This window comes from Mesocricetus auratus, unplaced genomic scaffold, assembly GCF_017639785.1.
Source record: "Mesocricetus auratus isolate SY011 unplaced genomic scaffold, BCM_Maur_2.0 Super-Scaffold_100008, whole genome shotgun sequence".
Classification (NCBI taxonomy): Eukaryota; Metazoa; Chordata; class Mammalia; order Rodentia; family Cricetidae; genus Mesocricetus; species Mesocricetus auratus.
In genome coordinates this window covers 34,259,517-34,287,177 of record NW_024429192.1, presented here as the reverse complement: position 1 = coordinate 34,287,177, position 27,661 = coordinate 34,259,517, and the positions used below count along the sequence as shown (strand labels likewise).

The 27,661-nt window shown below is 37.7% G+C and overlaps 2 protein-coding genes across 2 annotated transcripts; both read right to left on the bottom strand.

Moving 5' to 3' along the window:
- Window positions 1-9,076: 9,076 nt before the first annotated feature.
- LOC101842168 (olfactory receptor 5H2-like) lies at window positions 9,077-10,006 on the bottom strand. Its single transcript, XM_013118194.1, has one exon. It carries the CDS (start codon window positions 10,004-10,006, stop codon window positions 9,077-9,079), a length of 930 nt encoding a protein of 309 aa, XP_012973648.1.
- Window positions 10,007-20,644: 10,638 nt separating this feature from the next.
- On the bottom strand, window positions 20,645-21,628 carry LOC101841899 (olfactory receptor 186). Its single transcript, XM_005076739.2, has one exon. It carries the CDS (start codon window positions 21,626-21,628, stop codon window positions 20,645-20,647), a length of 984 nt encoding a protein of 327 aa, XP_005076796.1.
- Window positions 21,629-27,661: the final 6,033 nt, after the last annotated feature.

The following is a 27,661-nucleotide window of genomic DNA, read 5'->3' as shown; positions in this document are numbered from 1 at the left end:
GTGAGACAACTGTGAAAAAACAAAACACCCAACATCCTTATTTTATATTCCCTCACCAAGAAGCAAACATTTTTCTGTTCATATCTGTGTTTTGTGGGGGGTGGGAGCTGAGCATACACATGTATGCACATGCATGTTGAAATCAGTTGTCTCTTCAAACACTTCTTCACCCTATTTTTGTTTCAGGATCTCTCACCAAATCTGAAGCTCAGAAATAGGCTAGAAAACCAAGACAGAAAGCCCTAAGATCTTTCTATAGCTGCCTCTCCAGCAATGATATACCACACGGACCTTTATTTTGCATTCTTTTATATTACATCCACATAGAGAGTTTTAAATGGATGTTGGGCTCCAGTCTTCACAATTTTTGACAAAAAATTTTCCATTCATTTTCCACTTACATCTGCTTATTTTATGAGTGCATGTGAAGACATACCTGCACACAGAGGAGAGGGGAACACATTGGATTTCCTATCACTCTCCATCTTCTATGCTTGAGTCTGTCTTTCACTAAACCTGGAGCTTTGCTGATGGCCATCAAGCTCTAGCAATCCTCCTGTCTCCACTCCTCTCCACAATACTAGGATTACCAATACATGAGGGCACACCCACCTTTTTAATGTGAGTTCTGGGGAATTTGAACTTAGATCCTCATACTTAGGCAGCACATTTGATGATGAGTCATTTCTTCTGCCCAGTGCTAATAACTTTTCAAAACCCACATTAATTTTACATCCGCCATTAAAGTAGCAAACTCCCTTGAGACTATCTCTTTTAGATTGCATACACAAATGGTGAGGAGAGTTTTAAGAATTAGATCAGTTGACTCAAACTACCATGATAATGTTCAAGTTGATTTAGTAAAGATCATGTTCTCTTTGGGAAGTTTTAATTCATTTCAAATAGTTCACAGTTGTAAGAACTTAAATTCCCTACAGAAAAATACTGATGTCAGTGCTGGGAAATCCTTTCAAGATTTGACAGAAGGCTTTAAGTTTGCAGCACAAGGTACATAGCTATTATTTCCTGTGGGTAGCTTGTGATCTTTGTTTCTTCCATCTCAATTGTTGTGAGGTCTAGGTACACAGGTAGTCTTAAATTGAGACCTTGACTATAAGGCAAATATGCACTTTCAGAACATGCTCCTCCAAGAAATCCAGGTAAGAGAACAATGTTTGCTTTTCTAATTAGTAAATAAATATTCATTTGTCCTGAATCTTAACCATGCAGCCTATCTCAAAATTCAAAGATACATGTAAACAAGTTAAGTACAATAGTGTAATCCATTTCCATTTATGATTATAATATAGAATCCCCAAATATAGGAGAGAGGACAAAGGAATCACATAGGTAATTCAGGCATATGTTGAAAATAATTTGTATTAATGACACAGACATTCCATATAATTAATATTATTGAAAAAAGTGAATTGCTGTTGCCTTCTTTCAATATTTTGATTACTGGAAATCAAAATCATTTTGGTCATAGAGTTATACAATTCAATCTCTCAGTCAATGTGCCCCAGTGAATTAATGGACTTTGAAAACTAGTAGCATTATAAGGCAAAATGAAATTTTGACTCAAAAATCTTAGAATTTAAATTATTTATCTTTAAGATTTAAAAATGAAAGAAGTAAATACATCTTCATGAGGCTCTAAATGAATACTTGCCTTATAGTCAAAAACAATATTATTGGCTTGGCTGTCTGGTTTGTGTAGATTTGAGACTGTACTCTATTCTAATCAAATTTAGATTTTGTAGTGGGGCCAGAAATTAGTTAGCCTATACTGTCCCCTCCCCAATGTTCTCTACCTGTTGACAAGGCAGACACTTAGAATCCTGTGAAGATGCTGTATCCTAAGACCATCACCAGATCAGACATCAGTGTTGTTTGGCACTGGTGTACCTGTCAGTTAGCCAGGCTCAGGAGCCAGAGAACCATGATGGTGGTTAAATATTTACCTGTGATAGCAAGAGTAGGTGGCTTCCTTCTTCCTCCCTGGGGAGGACTAATTCTTCACCTTCAGTCCAGAGGCTTGGACTCAAGGGAATCATATGAGAACCCATCCTTTTCCCAATACCTTCTCCACCTGTGGAGCTCTTCTCTGTGTCTTTGTACTATGTGCCTCTTCTCTTCATGTGTGTGCACCCGGCATCTTCAGAAGTAGATGATCAAGATATGATCCCCTCTCTGTTTTACACAGTTATAATCCTTGTATTAAATCCAATTACTCTTCCTTCACCTGTTATTTTTTTCTAATCTGACCCTCAAAAGTTAAAATTCAGGACCAGCAAAATTACCCAGTGGATAAGGTGATTGCCACCAAACATGACTTGATTTCAATCCCTGGGATCCACATGTAGGGAGAAGCCAAATCCCAAAAGTTGTCCTCTGACCTCCACGAGGACACTATGACCAATGAATCCACAAAGCCTTCCAAAACAGTTGTGGTTATTGCTATTGTTCTTGATAACCCATGAAAACAAAAGGGTAAGAATTTAGTGATAAAAACACAATAAACTTTGTAGATGTGACACAGAGAAATCATGCTGGAAATGAGCTGGAAGCTTTCTCCCTGCTAACTAGCATCCACTGTGTTGAAAAAGAAAATCTACTAATTATGAGCACATAGAATCTGTTACCAAATCCTCTCGCCATTACATAATTTTAAGTCACTGTTGTTTAACACTTCTTGTGTATAAGTCCTATCAATACATTTGTTTCATGCTACGTAAAAAAATGTGTTCTTTGCAAGCTCAGGGACTGGCCATGTTGTTGTCTTAAGGCTCTGCTGCACTGGTGATATGCCAAACTGAGTGGCCTGAATCGACACCCAGGGTCATGGTATCATGCAGGCCTTGACTGCTCCCAAGGGCCATGTCGGGTTCATGACCTTACAGCATCCAGAGTATGAGTTGATGTCCACGGCTCCTATTACTACCAACAACTATGAAGATGCCTGGTGTCTGGTCATGCACATGAGAACATGTTGGTGTCTGGGGGCTGTAATGCCACCAGGGCCATAGCTATCTGGGTGACCTGCACTGTCACCAGTGTAATGGTGACATCTCGGACCAAGCTGTTGCCAAGGGCCATATCTGGATTCATGGTTCTGCTGCATTTTGGGTCTGTGTTGATGTCCATGGCATGTGATATCACAGGTGGTCATAGGAACCATATGTGCTATAGTCAGAGGGCCCTTCTGAGATAGCCCCACCATTACTGGTCCTAGGATAGCTGGCCTTACCCAATGCTAGATTTCAGCTGGCCCTGCTCTTCATGGGGGAGTTGACCCCTGCACTTATGAAAGAGGGTCTAACCCCTCACTATGGAAGTGGAAGTACTGGCCCTGATGTCATGGGTCTAGGAGACCTGGCTCTGCCATTTATATAAGAGGAGTGGACCCAGTGGCCTTTATTGTCCGTATCAGCTACCAGCAGATCCACATCATGGGATTTGGGTTGGCTTACACTAATATCTACCCTATCAATGACCTGCTGGAGAGTGAGAAGTGTCAGATACTTTGGAATGGTAGCCACAGGAACCCCATGACTTGGGGCAACAGCAGGATATCTGAGAGGATGGTGTGATAAGAGGCTAGAGGCCTTGAACCAGTTGCCTGTCATTGAAATGAACATTTGTAATTGAGGCTGATTGGACAAAATAGTATGTTGCATGACACACTGCAGATCCAAAGGCCACTAGAATAAATAAAGAGGTGTTGGAAAACCAAGGTTGAGGTAGGTTTTTTGTTTGTTTGTTTGTTTTTAGTTAATATCTAGCAGGAGAGTTCTTTTGGGAAGATACTTCAGGGGTGAGGCGCAGATATGGGTGGACAGGCAGGTGGGCAGGATTGGGATATATGATATGAAATTCCCAAAAAATCATGTTATATCTAAAAATAGGTAAAATATACTGTCATTGTTATCTGTTTCTTTTAAATACAGGCTGTGTACAAAAAAATTGGAATAACTCCATGCATCTTATCAGACCACCATGCTTTAAAATTAGAATTCAACAACAACACAAATTGCAGAAAACCTACAAACTCATGGAAATTGAATAATGCTCAACTGCACCATTCCTGGGTCAAAGAAGAAATAAAAAAGAAATTAAAGACTTCCTCGAATTCAATGAGAATGAAGACACAACATACCCAAACCTATGGGACACTTTGAAAGCAGTGCTACGGGGGAAGTTCATAGCACTAAGTGCCCACATAAAGAAACTGGAGAACAGTTATACTAGAGAATTAACAGCACAGCTGAAAGATCTAGAACAAAAAGAAGCAAACTCCCCCAGGAGGAGTAGATGCCAGGAAATAATCAAATTTAGGGCTGAAATCAATAAAGTAGAAACTAGGAAAACAATACAAAGAATCCATGCAACGAAGAGTTGGTTCTTTGATAAAATCAACAAGATAGACAAACCTTTGTCCAAACTTACCAAACAGCAGAGAGTGAACATGCAAATTAACAAAATCAGAAATGAAAAGGGGGACATAACAATGGACTCTGAGGTAATCCAGAGAATCATCAGGTCATACTTTGAAAACCTGTACTCCACAAAATTAAAAAATTTAAAGGAAATGGATGACTTGCTGGATAGCTATCACTTGCCAAAACTAAATCAAGAACAGATAAGCAATTTAAATAGACCTATAACAACTATGGAAATAGAAGCAGTCATCAAAAGTCTCCCAACCAAAAAAAGTCCAGGTCCAGATGGCCTCAGTGCAGAATTCTACCAGAAATTCAAAGAACAGCTTATACCAACCCTTCTCAAAGTATTCCACACAATAGAAACAGAAGGGTCTTTGCCAAACTCTTTCTATGAGGCTTCAATAACCTTGATTTCCAAGCCACACAAAGACACAACTAAGAAAGAGAACTTCAGACCAATATCCCTCATGAACATTGATGCAAAAATACTCAATAAAATGCTGGCAAATCAGATCCAAGAACACATCAAAACAATCATTCACCACGATCAAGTATGTTTCATCCCAGGGATGCAGGGATGGTTCAAAATATGAAAATCCGTCAATGTAATCCACCATATAAACAAGCTGAAAAACAAAAATCACATGATTATCTCACTAGATGCTGAAAATGCCTTTGACAAAATCCAACACCCCTTCATGATAAAGGTCTTGGAGAGATCTGGGATACAAGGGACATACTTAAACATAATAAAAGCTATATAGAGTAAACCAACAGCCAACATCAAACTAAATCAACAGAAAAACTCAACACAATTCCTCTAAAATCAGGAACAAAACAAGGCTGTCCACTCTCTCCATACCTTTTCAACATGGTACTTGAAGTTCTAGCCATTGCCATACGACAACAAAGGGGGATCAAAGGGATACAAATTGGGAAGGAAGAGGTGAAACTTTCACTGTTTGCAGATGATATGATAGTTTACATCAATCACCCAAAGAACTCTACCAGGGAACTCTTACAGCTGATTAACACCTTCAGCAAAGTAGCAGGCTACAAGATCAACTCAAGAAAATAAGTAGCCGTATTATATAAAGACGATAAAAGGTCTGAAAAAGAAATCAGAGAAACATCACCCTTTACAATTGCCACAAACAACATAAAATACCTTGGGGTAACGCTAACCAAACAAGTGAAAGACCTGCATCGTAAGAACTTTGAATCTTTAAAGAAAGAAATTAAAGAAGCCCTCAGAAAATGGACAGATCTCCCATGCTCTTGGATAGGTAGGATCAATGTAGTAAAAATGGCAATCCTGCCAAAAGCAATCTACAGATTCAATGCAATCCCCATTAAAATCCCAGCACAATTCTTCACAGACCTTGAAAGAACAATAATCAGTTTCGTATGGAAAAACAAAAGACCCAGGATAGCCAAAACAACCCTGTTCAACAAGACAACGTCCGGAGGCATCACCATCCCTGACCTCAAGCTCTATTATAGATCTATGGTCCTGAAAACAGCTTGGTATTGGCACAAAAATAGACAGATAGACCAATGGAATCAAATTGAAAACCCGGATATTAACCCACACATGTATGAACATCTGATCTTTCACAAAGAAGCTAAAAATATACAATGGAATAAAGAAAGCATCTTCAACAAATGGTGCTGCCATAACTGGAGGCTGGTATGTAGGAGAATGCGGATCGATCCATGTTTATGGCCATGCATAAAACTTAAGTCCAAATGGATCAAAGACCTCAACATAAATCCAGCCACACTGAACCTCTTAGAAGAGAAAGTGGATGGTACCCTTGAACAAATTGGTACAGGAGCAGCTTCCTGAATATAACACCAGTAGCACAGACAGTGAGATCAACAATTAATAAATGGGACCACCTGAATCTGAGAAGCTTCTGTAAGGCAAAGGACACAGTCAGCAAGACAAAAAGGCAGCCCACAGAATGGGAAAAAATATTCACTAATCCCACATCTGACACAGGTTTTATCTCCAACATTTACAAAGAACTCAAGAAGCAAGTCTCCAAAACACCAAAGGATCCAATTAAAAAGTGGGCTGCAGAACTAAATAGAGAATTTTCAATAGAGGAGTCTAAAATGGCTGAGAGGCACTTGAGAAAGTACTCAACATCCTTAGCCATCTGGGAAATGCAAATCAAAACAACTCTGAGATACCATCTCACTCCTACCAGAATGGCTAAAATCAAAAACACCAACGACAAGCCGAAGAGTGCATAAAGAAAATGTGGTACATTTACACAATGGAGTACTATTCAGCAGAAGAGAAAAACAATGGAATCCTGAGATTTGCAGGCAAATGGATGACACTAGAAGAAATCATCCTGAGTGGGGTAACCCAGTCACAAAAAGAGAAACATAGCATGTACTCTCTCATATATGGATTTTAGACATAGATCTGGGGAGTGCCAGCCTAGAATCCCATGGCCAGAGAGTCTGGGAAACAGAAACTTCATTCAGTGGCTGATGGAAGAAGAGGCAGACTCCCTCGGTTAAGTACTGACCTGAACTCAAGAAAGCCAGTACCAGAGAGGGAGGACTGATGACCAAAGGGATTAAGACTGGGATGGTTTAGCCCCAGAAACAGCTGACCTGACAAAGGTTAACTCTTGAATCCCAGGCTGATGCCTGGGAATCCAGCATGGGACTGATCAAGACCCCCTGAATGCGGGTGTCAGTGAGGAGGCCTAAGTAATCTATTGAGCCTTGGGTAGTAGATCAGTACTCATCCTGAGTGTACACATGGACTTTGGACTCCCATCCAACAACGTGAGGTGCACTCTCACCCTGAAGTCTTGGGGGAGGGTCTAGGCCCTGCCCTGTATGAAGTGACAGACTATGGACACCCCCATGGAGGGCCTCACCCTCCCTGGGGAAATGAGGGGATAATGGGGGGGTTGGGGGGAGGGCGTGGTAGGAGCGGAGGGAAAGGGAAAGGGACCTGGACCTGACTTGTGAAGCAACCTTGTTTCTTATCTAAATTTAAACTGAAAAATAAATTAAAAAATAAATAAATAATACAGGCTGTGTGCAAGGTAACTTTTCAGAGAAAGCAAATATCTTTAGTGTAGCATATAAACACTTTGTATAGATTTTACTTGAAAATCATATTATCATATTACATATTTTACAATTAAATATTCCTTAAGTAATATATGCACATTTCATTATTTTCTTTTAAATTGAAAAATCATCTTCAAATGTCAGCTGTACAGAGTATAAAGTTCATATTTGCAAATATTTCAGAAAGTGTAAGAATGGAACTATGTTAATGGACTAGATAATTTGGTAAATTTCTAGGAAGTTTAAGTACTGGGTTGTTTGGAGGATGAATCGAAACAGAGAAATATATATATCAGGAAAGTTTAAGGGTAGACTGTAGAGGGCTGTGGATTACTGAGAGGACCCAAAGCTTTCCAGTCTCTCAAGGACGTAACAGCCAGAACTTTGCTTATTTCTTGCATTCTCCAAATGAACCTTATACAGTATGACATTGTTTCGTCTTATCATTGCTTGAAATTTTGTAAAATGAGTTTAAAAATGCATCATTGTAATGACACATTTCAATAACCTTTTAATATCCCTGATTTCTTCACCTTCATAGCTTCATGGCTCTTTATACTTTCACACTTTTCCTTTTAATTCTAGAGAAGTTAATATAATGCCCTTCCAGTTGTGCTACTTGTCTCTTCCATACTAACCCACACCTTTTTGTTCCTTTAGGGTATCCTGATGTCTCTTTATTAATGGAGATAATCAGATTGCCCAAGAAAAAATGGCACAAAACTTGACAGGCTCTGGAGTCTGTGAAAGGCACTAACTTCTAACTATTCAAGAATGCATTAAATAAAAACACATTCTGCTAGTTAGCCTGCTCTCACTATTTTGTTTCTGTCAGATTCATTCCATCTTTCAATTTCTGTCTCTTTTCATGAGTGATATGTGAGTCCAGTCTCTACACAAATAGACTTTACTATTTGTCTAAACAAGTGGTATAAAATATTTATTATTAATAAGTTAGTTCATGAAATCACCTTTGCTCAGCTACAGAAGTTTACAGCTACTATGTAGTGAATGAGATAGTTCTTAGTCTAAGGCTATGAAAGTTATATCAATAAAAAGGCATCAGCCAGGCGTTAGTGGCACATGCCTTCAATCCCAGCACTCGGGAGGCAGAGGCAGGCGGATCTCTGTGAGTTCGAGGCTGGGCTGGACCGACAGCCTCCAAAACAATACAGATAAACCCTGTCTCATAAAACCAAAAAAAGGCATAATATTTAACACTTAAGTGTAAACCAGAAAGTCTACATTATTTTGCATTTAATATATTCAGAATGCTAAATCAAAGATCATGCAAACCTGTAAAATATCCCTGCTCAGTTTCCTAGGTAATCACCATAGCATGCTTGGGATACTTGATTAAATTTTTCTATATGTATTTGCAGAGTATGTAGAAATAAAAGAATTGGCTGGTTACTAACAATGAGCAAGAAAATTGAGGACTTTTTATGACAAATAATACATCAGGAAATATCCAAATTTAACCTCCCTGAATGAGTCCATTTCATTAAAAACAATTTTTATGAGATCTAAACATTTTTCTTGAATTTTCTTCTAATGGAATGTATGACTTGCTTATTTCTTAGACTGTAGATAATTGGGTTCAGCACAGGTATTATGACTGTGTAAAATAGGGAGTCAATCATATTCTCATCATCTGCTTGTCTAGAGGCAGGGCGTACATACATGAAGAGAAGGGGGCCATAATACAAAGACACAGACAGTAGGTGGGCTCCACAGGTGGAGAAGGCTTTCTTTATGCCCTTGAAAGACTTACTCTGTAAGATTGTAAAGAGAATACACATGTAAGAGACTATAGCAGTCACCATGGTGGATACCTGAACGGTACCAGCTAAGGCAAACACCAAGAGAAAGCTAATAGAAGTATCGGAACAGGAAAGCTTTAAAAAAGGTATAACATCACAATAAAAGTGATGTATTACATTGGAATTACAGAAAGTTAGTCTGACTAAAAATACTTCATGAATGAAGGCATGAAGAAAGCCACCTACAAATGACAAAATTACTAGCTGGAAACATAATCTATTGGTCATAATCATTGGATAAAGCAAAGGTTTACATATAGCGACATAACGATCATAAGCCATTGAAGTCAAGAGGAAGCACTCAACACTTGCACTGAAGGCAAAGGAAAAAATTTGTACCAGGCATCCAGGGAGAGAGATCTTTGTGACCTCAAATGACAATGTGATCAATAATTTAGGTGTCACAGTAGATGATAACCAACTATCCACCAAGGCTAAATTGCTGAGAAATAAGTACATGGGGATGTGAAGGTGAGGGTCACTCCAGATGAGAGAGATCAGACTGAAGTTTCCCACAATGGTGATGAGGTAGATTGCCAAAAATGCCAGGAACAGGGGGACTTTCCACTGTGGTTGATGTGTGAGTCCTTCTAGGACAAACTCTGTCAGTAGCGTTACATTCTCCACTTCCATGTTCTTCAGGGATGTTATCTGAAGCAGATATAAAAGAGGATTCCTTATTTAGAGATTGAAGATTGCTGGAGGAGGCAGGACATAAATCTATACATTCATGTGAATACCCTCTCTATTTAGAATATGATAATGTATGGAAATTAGGGAGAATTGAATGACTACCCTGTCTCCATGGGTCAAACAAGTTTTTTTGAGTTACACCCAACAGTTTCCATAAATCTAGAATATACTAAGAATGATTTTCCTTCTTCAGTGTATTTCTACATATTCACTGAACTGATATAATTTCAATTTTTCTTCAATAGTTTTCTTTTAGAAAATTATTGAATAACTGTGTGAAGCCAAGGAAACAGGCTGTATAAATAACCAGTAGTTGTAGTGATGAAGTATGTTTTAGTTAAATTGAGTTTTTCTATGCAATATCAAATCAAAATATAATTAAAAGTTCTATATTTCATTTTTGGTTATAAATGGTAGAAACAGCAACAGAGACTTTTTCTGTGTATTTTCTAATACATAGCTACCCATATGTGTTTGTGTGACATAACTATTATCAGAAGTAGTTGAAAATTTAAGAGATAATTTTGACTTACATGCTAAGTTTGTATTTGAATATGCCTTTGATCTTTCAATCAGAATCAACCAACAGGTATATTTTATAAGAAAATTATGAGTGTATTTTTAAACTGAATTTTAAATTAATTTTCTGCTTACCTATAAATTATCTCAAGAAGTCATTATAGATAGGTTCACAAATAATTAAAAACCACTTATGGAATATGAATCTCCTAGTTACCTATTTTGCTTTTCTGGAGGCACACATATAATTTTCAAAGACCTTTGTATCCCTACTTATCTATTTGGACATCTTTTCATGAAAATTATAAACTATAAATTAAGCAAAAATTTTTCCTTTTGTGTAAACAATATGAATAACATAGAATAATTTTTCATACTCATATATCTTGAAAGAACTCAAAAAGAAGATTAAAGGTCTTAGGTTGCATAAAGTAGAAAAGTCCATTGCTAGCACACAAGTGAGGGAAGTATGGGCAGCAGCGCTTCCATTCTTACTCATCTTGGAGACTGCATGTCTCAAACTGAGGAAATATTGGGTATATAAAATGTCTCCAAGACAAGAGCTCACCAATTGGACAAGTATATGCCCTTGTCAAAAGACAAAGGCATAGAAAAGTAAATTATTCAAGGGAGCAGATAAAGTCTCTTTAGGACTGTGACTGTTCTCATGGGTATTGTAGAGTTAAATCAACCACAGAGAAGCTCAAAAAGTTCCACTGGGTTTTATAGCCTCAGAATTACAGAAATCAGGTAGTTTTATATTTTAAAGAATGATATTGTATTAAACCATTCTATCTTCTAATTCCAGTGATACTTTTTGTATGTTTAGGCAATATATAAAATACATTCTTTTTACTTCAAGTTTAATAGCTGTATCTGAGCTACTCAAAACATGATTTTAGTAAGACTAAAGATCTAGACTCTTTTTGGGAGCCAATTAAAAATGAATTGGTCATGAAAACTGTGGCTTGAGCTACAGGCTTGGATGTAGCTCCACCAGTTTAAATTGAAATGGGATAATAAATGAGTTGACTGCCACAGAGAAGGAGAGAAGCCAAAACAAAAACAAAGGACCTTCATGGGAGGTGGCTAGAAGTTTATCTCCCAACAGCAATGGCTCTGTGATTCTGTGGTAACCCAATAAAAAAGCTGAATTTCTTTCAGTTACTAGGATTGGAGCTCAGGAATCTTCTTTTGTAGAATGGTGATCCTGTGCACACTTGCTGAAAACAGTCATAGTTAGATAGCTCTGAATATTGATAAAAGATATAAGATATAAAAGTGGAGTGTATCCCTCTATAGGGAGTTGGCTCCCAATGTCCATTCATACACTAGGGATAAATAGTCTTCTACTACCAGAGGCCCCATAGACTGCTCAGGTCTCCTAACTGACACCCATATTCAGAGGGCCTGGTTCTGTCCCATGATGGTTTCTGAGATTTCAGTCTTGGGTCCACGAGCTCATCCTTGTTCACTTCAGCTGTTTCTGTGGATTTCCCCAGCCTGGTCTTTGGGGGAGGTCCTAGGCCTTTCTCCAAATGGTGTGACAGACTTTGATGATTCCCCATGAAAGGACTCACCCTTACCGTTTCTATGGAGCAGATGACAAATGGGATGAGGGGGGTCATTGAGGGGCCATGGAAGGATGGGAGGGAGAGGGAACTGGGATTGATATGTAAAATGAGATTGTTTCTAATTTAAATAAATAAATATATATATAATGTGGAATGTATGCAACATCATGGGCATTATCTTAATATTAATTGTATCTTGGATCCATTCCTCCAAAGATGCTGACCTTGCCTTTAAAGGCCTAATAATGCTTTGGCCTTGTGCATTAGCATTTTCAAAACCAGAGTTTCAATTATTTGTCTAGCTTCTGAATCCAGTATCCTTCTATTTACTGCTGAATTCAATATTTGTACGCATACTTGAAGGCTTCCTTTGGACTGGTTCCCTTTGTGTTGTTTTCCTTCTGGTTGTTTTCAGTAATTTCATTTTTATTTTCTTCCCCTCCCACCTCTTTCTCTCCATTAATCTAGAGGTGTACTATTATACTGATTAATCATGGCTGGTACTTTCCTAATTTTCTTTATCTCTTCTCCTAGTAAGATTTTTGCTTCTTTTGTGTGTTCTTGTTATCAAATGTGTAATGCTTCATTAACTTTCCCTGTGTAGAACTACTTTAATATCTTCTGTAATACTGGCGTCACAGTCACAAATCTCTTTAATTTATGTTTGTAGTAGAAAGATTTTATTTCTCGATTCATAGAACAAATCTTTTGGATATGTTTATCTAAACATAGTAGTTGGCAGTTACTTTATTTCTGTTATTTTCTTGATTGATGTTTATTCTTTCACAATTTGATGGATGTATAGAATGTATTCTGACCACTCCCTATCCCACATCCTGCTTTACTCTCATCCCCACTAATTCCTTTCTTTTTGGTTTTCTTTTGTGACCTGTTTAGCCAGGGCTATCTTAGTGATCATGGGATTAGAACTATCACCAGAGGAGCCTCATACGGTCACCAGTGACTGCACAGTTCAAGGAAATAATTACTCTCTCTTTAATCTGTTTCTTTGTGCCACAACATATTGACCTTTACAGCTCATATTGAAAAAAATATGCTGGCATTCTTGTAGATTTGCCTGAAAATACACTTTCAACCTCTTTTATTTTTGGTTTTGGTTTCTCAAGACAGGGTTCTCTGTGGCTTTGGAGGGTGTTCTGGAACTTGCTCTTGTAGACCAGGCTGGCCTCGACCTCACAGAGATTCTTTGCCTCTGCCTTTCTCTGCCTTTCTCTGCCTCTCTCTGCCCCTCTCTGCCTCTCTCTGCCTCTCCTCTGCCTCTCTGCCTCTGCCTCTGCCTCTGCCTCTGCCTCCTTTGCCTCTGCCTCTGCCTCTGCCTCCTTTGCCTCTGCCTCTGCCTCTGCCTCTGCCTCTGCCTCTGCCTCTGCCTCTGCCTCTGCCTCTGCCTCTGCCTCTGCCTCTGCCTCTGCCTCTGCCTCTGCCTCTGCCTCTGCCTCCCGAGTGCTGGGATTAAAGGCATGTGCCACCACCTTTTGGCCCCACTTTCAGCCTCTTGTGACTGCTCTGTGGATGCAGCTCAGCAGTGCCTTATGAAGGCATGGCACTGAGGCAGTTGACCACTAGTGACACTTCTCCTTCAACAAGGTAATATACCTTGTAGTCCTTCCAAACAATTCTACCAACTGTGGAACTGATCATTCAAATATGTGAGTCTATGGGGGCCATTCTCATTGAAACAACTACACCTCTGTCAAATGTGCTCTGCTGGGCCTGGTGGCCAGTTCTACTCAGATAGAAGGAAGCAAACAATGGTATTGAGTATAATATTGTTAAAAATCCAGATGTTGAAATGTAATATTGGTCATAATACCATTAACAAAAGAACAAGGTGGGCATAAACATAGAATAAAGATAATTGTTAAGACTACATTAAGTATTGAATGCCAACTATCTTGGCATATGCAGTGGTAAACAATAATTACACACAGTTTGAGGCTGAGGGGATGATTCATCAGTTAAGCTCTTGCTGCACAAGCATGAGGGCCAGAGTGTGGAGAAAACCACAAAAGTTCCTAGTGTTGTGATAACCCATCTGTGATTCCAGTCTTCAAAGTCAGGGGCAGAAAATCTCACAGCAATTGACTAGCAAGACTAGGCATGCCAAATAACTCTGGTTTCATTGACCTTGCTTCAGTAAGTACAATGTAAGAACAATATAGAATGATTCCTAATATTAGTCTTGGGCATACACATCCACACAATTTGTATTCTCACATACATATAAACATACATGCACACGTATGCCTCATTCACATACACATTTGCAAAGTGTGGTGCTGGGGACACAGAGGGTCATGCACTCACAGAAATGTGCCTGGGAAAGCAGGAATATTAAACATGCAGGGTTGTCTCTTCAAATGAAAAGATGAATAACCTGTTTTCTGTCCAGAATGCTGGGAATGGAGGTGGTTTATAGCCTCGGTGATCTCTGTGCTATCTGTATGACCAAGGTCACATCTGACTCTCCTAGGCTTTCACTAACAGGAGCAGATACAGTTAATAATCTAGGTGACTTCTGTATTCTGTGTGGCCAGGGGCTTTGTTAGACTCTTGCTAATAGGAATGAAGATGGTTAATAGCCTAATGACCTAGAGATCTATATTTCCTTTTTATAAAACCTTTAGTATATGGGGTTGAGAAGAAAAAACTTTTTATACAATATATTATGATCACAGGTTTCCCTTCCCCAACTCCTTTCAAATCCTTCCAACCTCTCTACCATCCCCTATCTTCATAATTCTATTATCATGACTCTATCTGGAATTCATGTAGTTGGACTTCTTACAGTAGTAGCCTTGATACATAGTGGTTTTTACCTGGGCATATACTTGGTAAAATCAGGACTTTGTATGGTGAGCCTTACTGTACCAAAAGAAAATCCATGCAATGGGTTTATGTGTGTTATTTTCTGATAAATATGTATGTGAATTCCTTAAATTCTATGTCGCTTATTCTCATAACTTTCCCCAGAAGCACATGCATTCTGTAATGGGAAACAGGCACAGATTCATGAAATGCTCTTCCCTCAACATTATTGGGTTCTGAGCCTCTAATTGGAGGGAAACCCTGATCAACTTTTTTCCCCTGGAAAATATTTTCTTAGTTCTGTTAAGATAACAGAATATTTAATTGCTTTTGTGATTGGCTTTTGGTTATGCCCCCATCACACTCTGATGAATTCTCTTCTCCACAAAGTTCAAAATAAACAGAATTTGCCAAATATTTAAGTTATGTTCCCCTTTTGATAAAAAATATGTCTTGAACTTGCTCATTTTTTGTGTCTACAATACACATTTAGAGAAGGCTTTACTGTGCTTTAAAACTATTCTTAGAAATTTATCACACCAATACTTCAGTTCATTGTTCATAAAATCTTCATTTCACAAACATTATGACACAAGCATAACTGATCCTAGATCATCAGGTTAAATAGCAGAGGTAAACTAGATCATAGGAAACAGTATGTTAAGAATACACAATAACAGGAAGACCCAAAGACCTTCCCCATACTCACTCAAACATGAAACTTGAAGATTATATATGCTAGTGACATACTCATCACTTAATGTCCAATTTCTCATTCAGGAAAAGAGCCATTCAGGGAAGCAAAACTGGAAGAAGTGCAAACCAACTGCTTTTTTTTAAAAGTGTAGTATTTGAGTTATAACAAATTTACACTCATGAATACTTTGACATTTGTCCAAAAGATACTAAATGCCATTATCAAATCTAAACATTTCCTTTTAAAGCTTTTATCACTGAATCTTTGACTTGTTTATTTCTCAGACTGTAGATAACCAGATTTAACACGGGGATGATAACTGTGTGAAATAAAGAGTCCAGCATGTCTTGATAATCTGTTTGTGGAGATGCAGGGTGTACATACATGAAAAGAAGAGGACCATAGTATAAAGACACAGAGAGGAGGTGGGCTCCGCAGATGGAGAAGGATTTCTTTATCCCCTTGAAAGACTTGCTTTGTAAGATTGTAAAGATAATACAAGTGTAAGAGATTATAACTTTTACCATGGTGACTACTTGAATGGAACCAGCCAAGGTAAATACCAATAGGAAATTAATGGAAGGATCAGAGCATGAAATCTTCAACAAAGGCATAATATCACAATAAAAGTATGTATTATGTTGGAATTACAGAAATTTAATCTCAATAAAAAAAATCTCATGAATTAAGGCCTGAAGAAAGCACCTAGGAACTACCCCCAACTCAACCTTCCTGTTCCATGACCTACTCTCTCTTGCTGTTCTCCCTTTCTCTTCTTCCCAGCTCCCACTCCCCCCCCCAGCCTTGCCATGTTCCCAATCTATTCAGAAGATCTTGCCTCATTCCTCTTCTCTGGGGTACCATGCATATCTCTCTTAGGCTCTTTTCTGTTTCCCAGACTCTCTGTCAGTGGAAGTGGTGACTGGCACTATCCTGATCCATGTCTAAAATCCATTTATGATTGAGTACATACCATGTTTGTCTTTTTGTGACTGGGTTACCTCACTCAGTATGATTTTTTCTAGTGCCATCCATTTTCCTGTGAATTTCAGGATTCCATTGTTTTTTTCTGCTGAGTAGTACTCCATTGTGTAAATGCACCACATTATCTCTATCCACTCTTCAGTTGAGGGGAAAGTCTCCCAACCAAATAAAGCCCAGGCCCAGATGGCTTCAGTACAGAATTCTACCAGAAATTCAAAGAGCTAATTCCAATACTCCTAAAAGTATTCCACACAATAGAAGTGAGAGGCTCACTGCCAAACTCTTTTTATGAGGCTACAATTACCTTGATACCCAAGCCACACAAAGACACAACTAATAAAGAGAACTATAGACCAATTTCCCCCATGAACATCGATGCAAAAAATAAAATACTAGCAAACCGGATTCAAGAACACATCAGAAAAATCATCCACCATGATCAAGTAGGCTTCATCCCAGGAATGCAGGGATGGTTCAACATTAGAAAATCTATCAATATAATCCACCATATAAACAAACTGCGAAAGAAAAACCACATGATCATCTCACTAGATGCTGAAAAAGCCTTTGACAAAATCCAGCACCCCTTCATGATAAAGGCCCTAGAGAGATCAGGGATAACAGGAATATACCTGAACATAATAAAAGAAATATACAATAAACCAACAGCTAACATCAAACTAAATGGAGAAAAAATCAACGCAATTCCTCTAATATCAGGAACAAGACAAGGCTGTCCACTCTCTCCATATCTCTTCAATATTGTACTTGAAGTTCTAGCTACAGAAATAAGACAACAAAAGGAGATCAAGGGGATGCAAATAGGAAAAGAAGAAGTCAAGCTTTCACTATTTGCAGATAAGTGACCCGAGAAACTCTGCAAGGGAACTCCTAGAGCTGGTAAACACCTTCAGCAAAGTGGCAGGATACAAGGTTAACTCAAAAAAATCAGTACCCCTATTATTTACAGATGATTAAGTGCTGAGAAAAAAATCAAAGAAACATCACCCTTTACAATAGCCATAAACAACATCAAATATCTGGGGATAATGTTAACCAAAGAAGTGAAAGACCTGTATATCAAGAACTTTGAGTCTTTAAAGAAAGAAATCAAAGAGTATACCAGGAAATGGAAAGATCTCCTATGCTCTTGGATTGGTAGGATCAACAGAATAAAAATGGCAAGCTTTCCAAAAGCAGTCTACAGATTCAATGCAATCCCTATCAAAATTCTGGCACAATTCTTCACAGACCTTGAAAGAACAATAACCAACTATATATGGAAAAACAAAAGGCCCAGGATAGCCAAAAACAACCCTATACAATAAAGGAACTTCAGGAGGCATCATCATACCTCATATTATAGAGCTATAGTCCTGAAAACTGCTTGATATTTGCACAAAATCAGACAGGTAGACCAATAAAACCTAATTGAACACCCTGATTTTAAACCACACACCTATGAACACTTGATTTTTGACAAAGAAGCTAAAACTATACAATAGAAAAAAAGAAAGCATCTTCAACAAATGGTTCTGGCATAACTGGGGTATTGGCATACAGAAGACTGCAGATAGATCCATGTCTATCGCCTTGCACAAAACTTAAGTCCAGATGGATCAAAGACCTCAACATAAATCCAACCACACTGAAACTCTTAGAAGAGAAAGTGGGAGATACTCTTCAACGAGTTGGTACAGGAGACTGCTTCCTGAACATAACACCAGTAGCACAAAAACTGAGATCAACAATTAACAAATGGGACCTCCTGAAACTAAGAAGCTTCTGTAAGGCAAATGACACAGTCAACAAGACAAAAAGGCAGTCCACAGAATGGGAAAAGATATTCACTAACCCCACATCTGACAGAGGGCTGATCTCCAAAATTTACAAAGAAATCAAGAAGCTAGTCTATAAAACACCAAGTCTAGAAAGTATCCAATTAAAAGGTGGAGTACAGAAATAAATAGAGAATTCTCAATAGAGGAGGCTAAAATGGCTGAGAGGCACTTGAGAAAGTGCTCAACATCCTTAGCCATCAGTGAAATTCAAATCAAAACGACTTTGAGATACTATCTTACTCCTGTCAGAATGGCTAAAATCAAAAACACCAAAGACAATTTATGCTGGAGTTGATGTGGAGAGAGGGAAACACTCCTCCACTGCTGGTGGGAGTGCCAACTTGTACACCCACTTTGGAAATCAATATGGAGATTCCTCAGGAATGGGAATCAATCTACCGCAAGACCCAGCAATTTCACTCTTAGGCATATATACAAAGATGCAAATTCATACAACAAAGACATGTGCTCCACTATGTTCATAACAACATTATTTGTAATAGCCAGAAGCTGGTCTTGACTGATGCTGCAATGATAAATGGCACACTTACTGAAAGTAAAACTAAGTATTTATTGTAGAAATAACTCACAAGAGACCAAACAAGTAACCCAGATGAGCTGAGTATTTTCTGCCACCGAACTGGAAGCCAAAAGTCGGAAAAAGAGACTGAAACTTCCATTGTTCAGTCTTTTATATCTTCTTCCGTAACGCCCCTAGCCATGCCCAAAAGTGGGCCTGGCTAGTGACATAGTTTACCACCTATTTCTGTATATGTTTTTAGTCATGCTAAAGTGGGTGTGGTTAGCGGTGTGGTAAACCGCTCTTTTATTACCTCATCTGTATGCGCCTCTAGTAAGTCACATGGTTAATGGCAGCATTGTTTTCCTCCTGTACTTGACTCCTTTGCTCATCATTCCTCTCTCTCTGAAACTAAATTCCAGGAGTTTAGTTTAGTGTTTAGCTGTGGGTGACTGCTTCTGCTTCCATCAGCTACTGGATGAAGGCTCTAGGATGGCATACCAGGGAAGGGCATTTAAGGTAACCTGTCTACTATTGATTAGATTGTTAGTTGGTGTTATCCTTGTAGATTTCTGTAAATTTCCCTAATGCCAGATTTCTCTTTAATATTATGGTATCTCTTATCTTGCTCTCTTCTTGTCTTCCCCTGACTCAAACTTCGCACTCCCTCATGTCCTTCTCCCACCTCCTCTTCTTCCATTCTCTTTCTCCTAGCTCCCTTTCCCCTCCCCCATGTTCCCAATTTGCTCAGGAGATCTTGTCCCTTTCCCCTTCTCCAGGGTACCATGTATATCTTTCTTAGGGTTGTGCTTCTTTCCTAGTTTCTCTCGGCATGGATTGTGGGCTGGCATTCCTTTACTCTATGTCTAGAATCCATATGAGAGAGTACATACCATGTTTGTCTTTTTGTGACTGGGTTACCTCACTCAGCATGGTTTCTTCTAGTGACAAACAGAAGAACACATACACCAGTAGAATGTTTTTGTTGTATTTTACTTAACATGGCATGAAACCATAATGAGACTGTTCAACATTTTCAGACTAAAAATATTAATATTTTAAGGATTTTATTAGATATGTTGCCTTATCATTATTAAATGTAGCGAGCTGCCAGTGTGTTCGCAGCTACAGTGCTACCATACTTCACAATGATCCAAGGCTAAGGGCTGAGGATGAAAATAAAGACAAAGACAGCGGCTCATTCTTACAAGGAGAATGGCATTTATTATTACAAGGGTAGAGCCTTATATACCAAAGTCAGGTATGGTGGAAAAACACCAAGGTCAGAAGTTTACATTCACAGGGTCCTCCTACAAAGGGGTGGGCCAAAAACAGGAATTAGCTTTTAGACAATAAACAGGAACTTGCATACAGGTCTTACTAGGAGAAGGGGGCAAGAAGTGTTTTTCTAAAAGCTTCTAGTAACAAGCAGTAAACAGACCCCCATGGGAGAAATGTGTAACAGTTAAATAATTGAATAATTGAGTAAATCAGAGTATAAATGAAATGTGACAGTTTTAATTGCCAACATCTTTGAACATTTTCCAAAACAAAAATATACCATGCTGAAAACACCTGTGGCTGTTTTATAGTGAATAAACAAGAGACTCCCAAGACCTAAATATGCCTCTCTAATCGTTTTTTCAGTGAGTTTGTGACTTGCTTGTTTCTCAGGCTGTAGATAATTGGGTTTAGCACAGGAATTATGACCGTGTAAAACAGAGAGTCCATCATACCTTGATCATCTGTTTGTTGAGATGCAGGGAGTACATACATGAAAAGAAGAGGCCCATAGTATAAAGACACAGATAAGAGATGGGCTCCACAGGTAGAGAAAGCCTTCCTTATGCCTTGGACTGACTTCTTTTTTAAAATTGTGAACAGAACTAGTGTATATGAAACCAGGACAGTCATAATAGTAAATACCTGTATTGAACCAGACAAAATAAATACTAATAGAAGATTAAGAGCAGGATCAGTACAGGAAATATTATACAATGGTATAATATCACAATAAAAGTGATGGATTATATTAGAATTACAGAATGTTAATCTGAATAAAAACAATACATGAAACAAGGAATGAAGAAATCCACCTACAAATACTGAAACTAGTAGTCTAATGCATAGTCTGTTGGTCATAATAACTGGATAAAGTAATGGTTTGCATATGGCTACATAGCGATCATAAGCCATTGTACCTAAAAGAAAGCATTCCGTGGTTCCACCAAATGCAAAGGCAAAAAATTGTATCATGCATTCAGAAAGTGATATCATCTTGTTCTTGGATAACAAGTCAACCAACATATTAGGAGTCACTGCGGATGATATCCAAGCATCTACAAAAGCCAAACTCCCAAGGAAAAAGTACATAGGGATATGCAGCTGGGGGTCACTGTAGATGAGAGCAATGAGACCTAGGTTTCCCACAACAGTGAAGAGATATACCACCAAGAATAGCAGGAACAGGGGCACTTGCAGCCCTTGATGATATGTGAGTCCTGTGAGAACAAACTCTGTCAGAAATGTAGCATTCTCTTTTTCCAGGTGTTGCTCACTGGACATTGCCTGAAAAGAAATAAAATAAATATAATGGAACATTCACTAATATTTTAAGGTCACTATGGGGGCAGGATTTGATATGAAATCACATCTTTACCAGAAGTCTTTCAATTTTTCAGATCTTTTGGAGATAGTGTTACAGGTGGTTGTGAGCCACCAAATGGGCACTAGGAACTGAATCTGGAACCTCTCTGCAAGTGTGACAAGTGCTCCTAACTGCCAAACCATCTGTCCAGCCCTGTTCCTCCATTTGCCCTTTTAGCACCAACTTTCATTCAATAAACTCATTTCCTATGTTAAACCTAAGGTGCATGTCCAAAGGAGAGAAAATAGAGAGGCAAGTGGTCAAAGAAATGAGCAGGAGTGAACCAAAAGGCTGAGTATTGTGGACACTGGGAAAAGAATAACAATGAAAGTAACAGAAATACAGTGCCAAGTCAAAAACCAATGCCTAGGTAGAGAGAGAAAGTGATGAGACATTGTTTAGAGGGCAAATACAGAGATTGTTACTGGCTTGGACAAGACACTTTATTGAATGAAATAAAAGTCATGGAGTAGCAAGATATTAATGTGAAGGCAATGGCTTGAGATAAGGAGCATGAGTGATACAGAGCCTTCATCAAACACAGAAAACTGTTGGCACTTGTCTATGTTACATGGATCCATTTAACTCCTTTCTTCCATAAAATTCTTTGAGCAAGTTCTCAAAAGAAAGAGTGGGCAACTGAGAAGAAATTGATAAGAAAGAGCGGATAATCAGAGAAGAAAAGAGAGAAGAGAGATGAAAACGCAGAACTTACATGGAAGAAAATAAACTAAAAGGTCATAAAAATAGCCAAAAGTAACAGTCATAAATTGATAAGTATAGTAAAGGCAAGCCAAGAGGATAAGAAGATGCTTGAGAGATGACCAAAGAAAATAATGGGAAAAGTCCAGAGGTCTGGGTAGAACATTTGTCCTAACCCTAGTGTTCTTTAAAACTGCATTATCACAATCACTTCACTTTATCATTAAGAGGAGGCTTCAACTTTAAAATTCTTATTTATATAAGTATAATGATAGTAATTAACAAAAGGGATACTTTATTTCATTTTAGTATATAACCGGAGCCAAATAATGAATAGATACAGACTGTGTGGAGAACCAATGCCAATAATTGTGCAGAAAAAGTAATTATATTGAATGAGTTTGTTTCTATGATATCCCTAAGCACAGAGTCATTGAAAATCCTCAAATACAGTGTATGCAGGTATCTTTCAAATAACAAATGTTGATATATATGTACACACAGTTAGATATATTCTCCTATGAATATATAATTACAACATAATATGTAATTAATATTATTATATAGTCTCAATTACATTTGTATATATTTATATGAGTGTTCCAGTGTTCATATATTTGTACATGTATATATAATTATAATGATAAATATTTATTTGCACATATTTTATATCTATATCACATACAGATAAGACATTCAATAGAGCTATTGTCATATGAGGAGCCAAAAAGGAATTACTGTTTAATTTGTAGACCTTGAGTTTTAATCAAAAAACATAATTCCCTTGGATGAGTGTTTATATTAGAATTGTCTAATTATTTCTTATACAAGGATAATGTCATCAATTTAAGAACTGAATTTTGAAGCATTCTTATTTTTTCTCAACACAACTGAAAAGTCCTAATAATCCTGCTGGAATGACAATAAATCCTTATTTAGGGAATAGTTAAATTTGTAGTTGTGTTCCTTGCTCAGATTTTAGTCACAAAAATACAACAAGCAGATTTTTCATTCTTTAATTTTTAAAAAATACCCCCTACCTATTTTTGCATTTTGTAAATATATGTCAAAATTACTATAAGTTCATAGATTTTAAACCTTGTAAATTGTAGATCGCTCTTACAAAGATTAATGTTAAGAAATATTTTCAATGTTACCATTACCTTCTAATGAATTGTAGAGATTTTTCAAAAGCAGAAATAACACATGACAGCACTGATATGAAGACCATGTAGGTTAGTGACTCACTTGGATGACTTCACTTACAAAGCTAAAGGAAATGCTGTTTATATAATTAATCTTTGGACACAGTATTAAACAATTGAATATATGCAGTTTTTTTCCTGGGGAAGAGGATGTGGAGAACTGGGATTCCCCTTAGAATGCTTTAGGATTCCCTTTGGGATAAAATGCAGTTCATTAACTGGGCATTGCTCATGGAGGTATGTGCAAAATCATGTCTTCCCAAAGGACTGATAAACATCAAATCTCAATGAGCAAGTCAGCTTAATAAATTAAAAATCACACTCAATTTCATTCTATTTCATCATCGTGACATGCTTAGTGGCTTTATGTCAATTTTGGCTTAGAAATGAAATTGAATTCAGTGAGTATTTTGATGCCACAATGTCTATACTAATAAAAACATAATTTTATTAAAGCAACTGTCTACATTTCTTACAAGAGAAAATCCAAAAGTAGTAGTCCTGATAATACAAAATGCATTTGAACATTTCTAAACTCCCTTAGTTTAATAATAAATCTGATAAAAATTATAGTAAGTCTGCATAAGAATAGAGGAAAAACAAAAACAGATGTTGTAGGATAGAGACCAATAGCCATGCTATCCAAACAGCAGTGTCCATGAATTTGAAGACTTGAGGACCAGTCAGTCACTTAGTGATTCCACCCAACATCCTGAAAATTTTTATTTCAATAAATTATTCTTTTAGTAGACATTGTATATTGAGAACATAACAATGTGTGAGGGTTTGTGTCTAAATGTGCATGCACACATATATTTATATAAATACAAATGCTTTCTGTAATAGAGGAATCTTATAACAATAATATCCTTAATTTCTTTAATTGATCATATGGTCAAAGCCTTTATATTAGTAGTAGGTAGGTTTCCACGTGGCTTTTTCAGAAAGTCATTTTTTAATTTATCCCTCTTTATGCTTCCTCCCTCCAACTCCCTACCTTCCCTTCTCCTACTCTAATTTAACCAATCCTGTTTCAGAATATAAGAAAAACTAATCTCCTGCATCTATATTGTGAAAATGGCCATTACCAAAATGAATCTACATATTCAACGCAGTTTCCATCAAAATTCCAATGCAGTTCCTCATAGAAATTAAAAAATAATGTTAAATTTCATTTGAAAGTACAAAATACCCTGGATATCCCAAACAATCAGAAGCAAAAAAAAAAAAGAAGAAAGAAGAAAGAAAGAAGGAAAGAAAGAAAGAAAGATTTCTGGAGGTATCACCATCCAATATTTCAAGTTATACACAAAGTTACAAAACTTATTGACTTACACAATATATGAGCTGTCAGAAAAATCAATTTTTAAGAACGGTAGCAAGATTTTCTAACCGTGGATATTTTAAAACAATTATTAGTTACCTTTTTGAGCAGTAATAAATCCCCTTCATTTTGAAGATCTATATCCCTAATCACTGTGTCCTTTTAGGGTTTTCTAACTAGTGTACCTTAATGGCTGCCTGCTCAGTAGGAAATTAGGCATCTTGCTACAAGTGTGCTGTTTCAGGGTTATTTCATTTTGAACCAAATGTGGAGAGCTGCTTGCTAACTCCAGCCACTTTCCCTAAACTGACACCTTTCTAATGTCATCAGCAGAAATAATAGAATAGTAGAAGTAGTTATTTGAAGCTGCTTCCTCACAACATTGCAAATGTTTATTGTATAAGCAAAAAAATCCTCCTTTCTGTATAGTGAGTTTAACATGCAATGTGACTGGAAATTAACTGTACTGTAACAAATAAGCATTTGTTTATATAACAGTGATATGGAATCTCAAACCTTAGGGTGCTACCAATGATTCTAGACAAATCCTGGCCAGTGGAAACTCTACAAGAAAGTTGGGAAGTAAAAATGTTTGATGTCAAGTATGGTAACATCTGGACTTCAAGGTCTTTATTATTCTTCATACTCAATGAGTCATTTCCTCCTTCCACAAATATTTCCTGTTCACAGAAGAAATTTGCTATCAGCTAGAGTTGAAAGAGACAAGTCATGTGTTTTCAGCATAATAAAACTATGAAATATATAGTCTCCTTCATCTCGTGGGCATCAGGTATAATCAATTCCTTTATGGATGAGAAACTGATTTAAGTCTGAATTAGATTTGTACTGGAGTGGTAGGGTACTGACAAAGACTTCTAAACAATGCCATAGAGAACAGATGACAGGCTGGCTCTTATAATTGGCAATGGCTTTCCATTGGAAGACTGACAGTACCCTTTTATAGTATTTTCAAAAGTTCCTAGAGAAACACAAATGCCCCTTATTGTACAATGGATTTAACTCCCCACAATCAGATTGTATGTTAAGTATAAATGAAATAAGTTCCTTTATTATATTTTCACCTTATGATTACATGGTTGACTAAAAATTACATTTTTATTGCTATGAAGTAAATATTGTAGTGTATGTTGATTACTTGTAAATTGGAAAATATATGTATAGTAATATAATTTCAGATAGAGAAAATATTAGACTTTGGGGCAAGTGGCTGATTAGGTATGAATTGTGGAATAAGAACAAAAATATGGGTCATGTTGAAATGACAATTGACATCAATATTATGTGATTCTTCTTCTCCTTCTTCTCCTTCTCCTTCTTCTTCTTCTTCTTCTTCTTCTTCTTCTTCTTCTTCTTCTTCTTCTTCTTCTTCTGCTGCTGCTGCTGCTGCTGCTGCTTCTCCTCCTCCTTCCCCTCCTCCCCCTCCACCCCTCCTTCTTTTCTTGTTTTTTGACTTTTTACCCTTTTATGGAAAATATTTTTTGTTTTTTGTTTATTTTCCACTTTACTTCTCTCAGTTCTATCCCACCTGCTCCACTCCCATCTGAATTCACTATCTTTCTGTGTTTCATTAGAAAAGAACACCCACAGTTAAACAGTGAACTGAACCCATGGAACCCAGTGACACAGAGAGAGGAGCGATGAGCAAATTGGCAAAGAATGGGCTGGCAAAACCAGCAGAGACAGCTGATCTGAACAAGGGGGAGCTCTTGAACCCCAGACCGACAGCTAGGAGGCCAGCATGGGACTGATGCAGACCCTCTGAGTATGAGAGTCAGTAAGGAGGCCTGGACAACCTATGGGGCCCTGGTCAGTGGATCAGTGTTTATCCCTGGCATGCAAATGGACAAAAAGAGGGATGGTCTCTCAGCCTGGACTCTTAGGGGAGTGCCTGGATCCTGCCCTGAGTGAAATGGCAGACTCTAGATATCACCTATGAGGAAGGAAGTGGGGATAAGGTGGGAGGCTGTGTGGGATGGTGGAGAGGTGTGGGAGGAGGGGAGGGAGAGGTAACTGGGATTGACATGTGAAGCAAGATATTTAAAATTAAAATAATAAAATAAAATAAAGAAAAGAACAGGCTTCTAAGAGATAACAAAATAAAACAATACAATGAAACAAAATACATTAACATAACATCGAAGTTGTAGGAAGGAAAAGAGCTCAAGAGAAGGCAGAAGAATCAGAAACTCAGCAATCCACTCACTTAGGAGTCCATGTGAAATGATCAAATGAGAGGTACAATATAGATGCGGAGGACTTGGTGATGATTCCTGCAGGCCTTGTCTTTGCTGTTTTAGACTCTATTACTCCATATGTTTTTCTCTTCTGACATAGAGGGCATTGTTCTCCTGGTCACATCTATGCAATTTGGCTCTTAGACACTGTTTCCCCATGCCCCTCTATCCCTTCCCTCATTTTCTTCCCCTTTCAGTCACTCTAGCTCTGTCACTTTTGCTATTGCTCTTCCTGTTCTATATTATTATTTTGTGTGTGTGTGTGTGTGTGTGTGTGTGTGTGTGTGTGTGTGTGTGTGTGTGTGTGTGTAGTGATTTAGAGCCAGGACTTAAGCATGTTTACAATGACTAAACAAGATCTCAATCTTTGGAATGTTCAGATGATAGTATTCCATAAGCTTTGCATACATTGACCTAAGGTAAAATGTATAAGTATATTGCATACTTAAATGCTGCAAAATCTACTGATAGGTATCTTTTGCCATCTCTGTCACATATAGA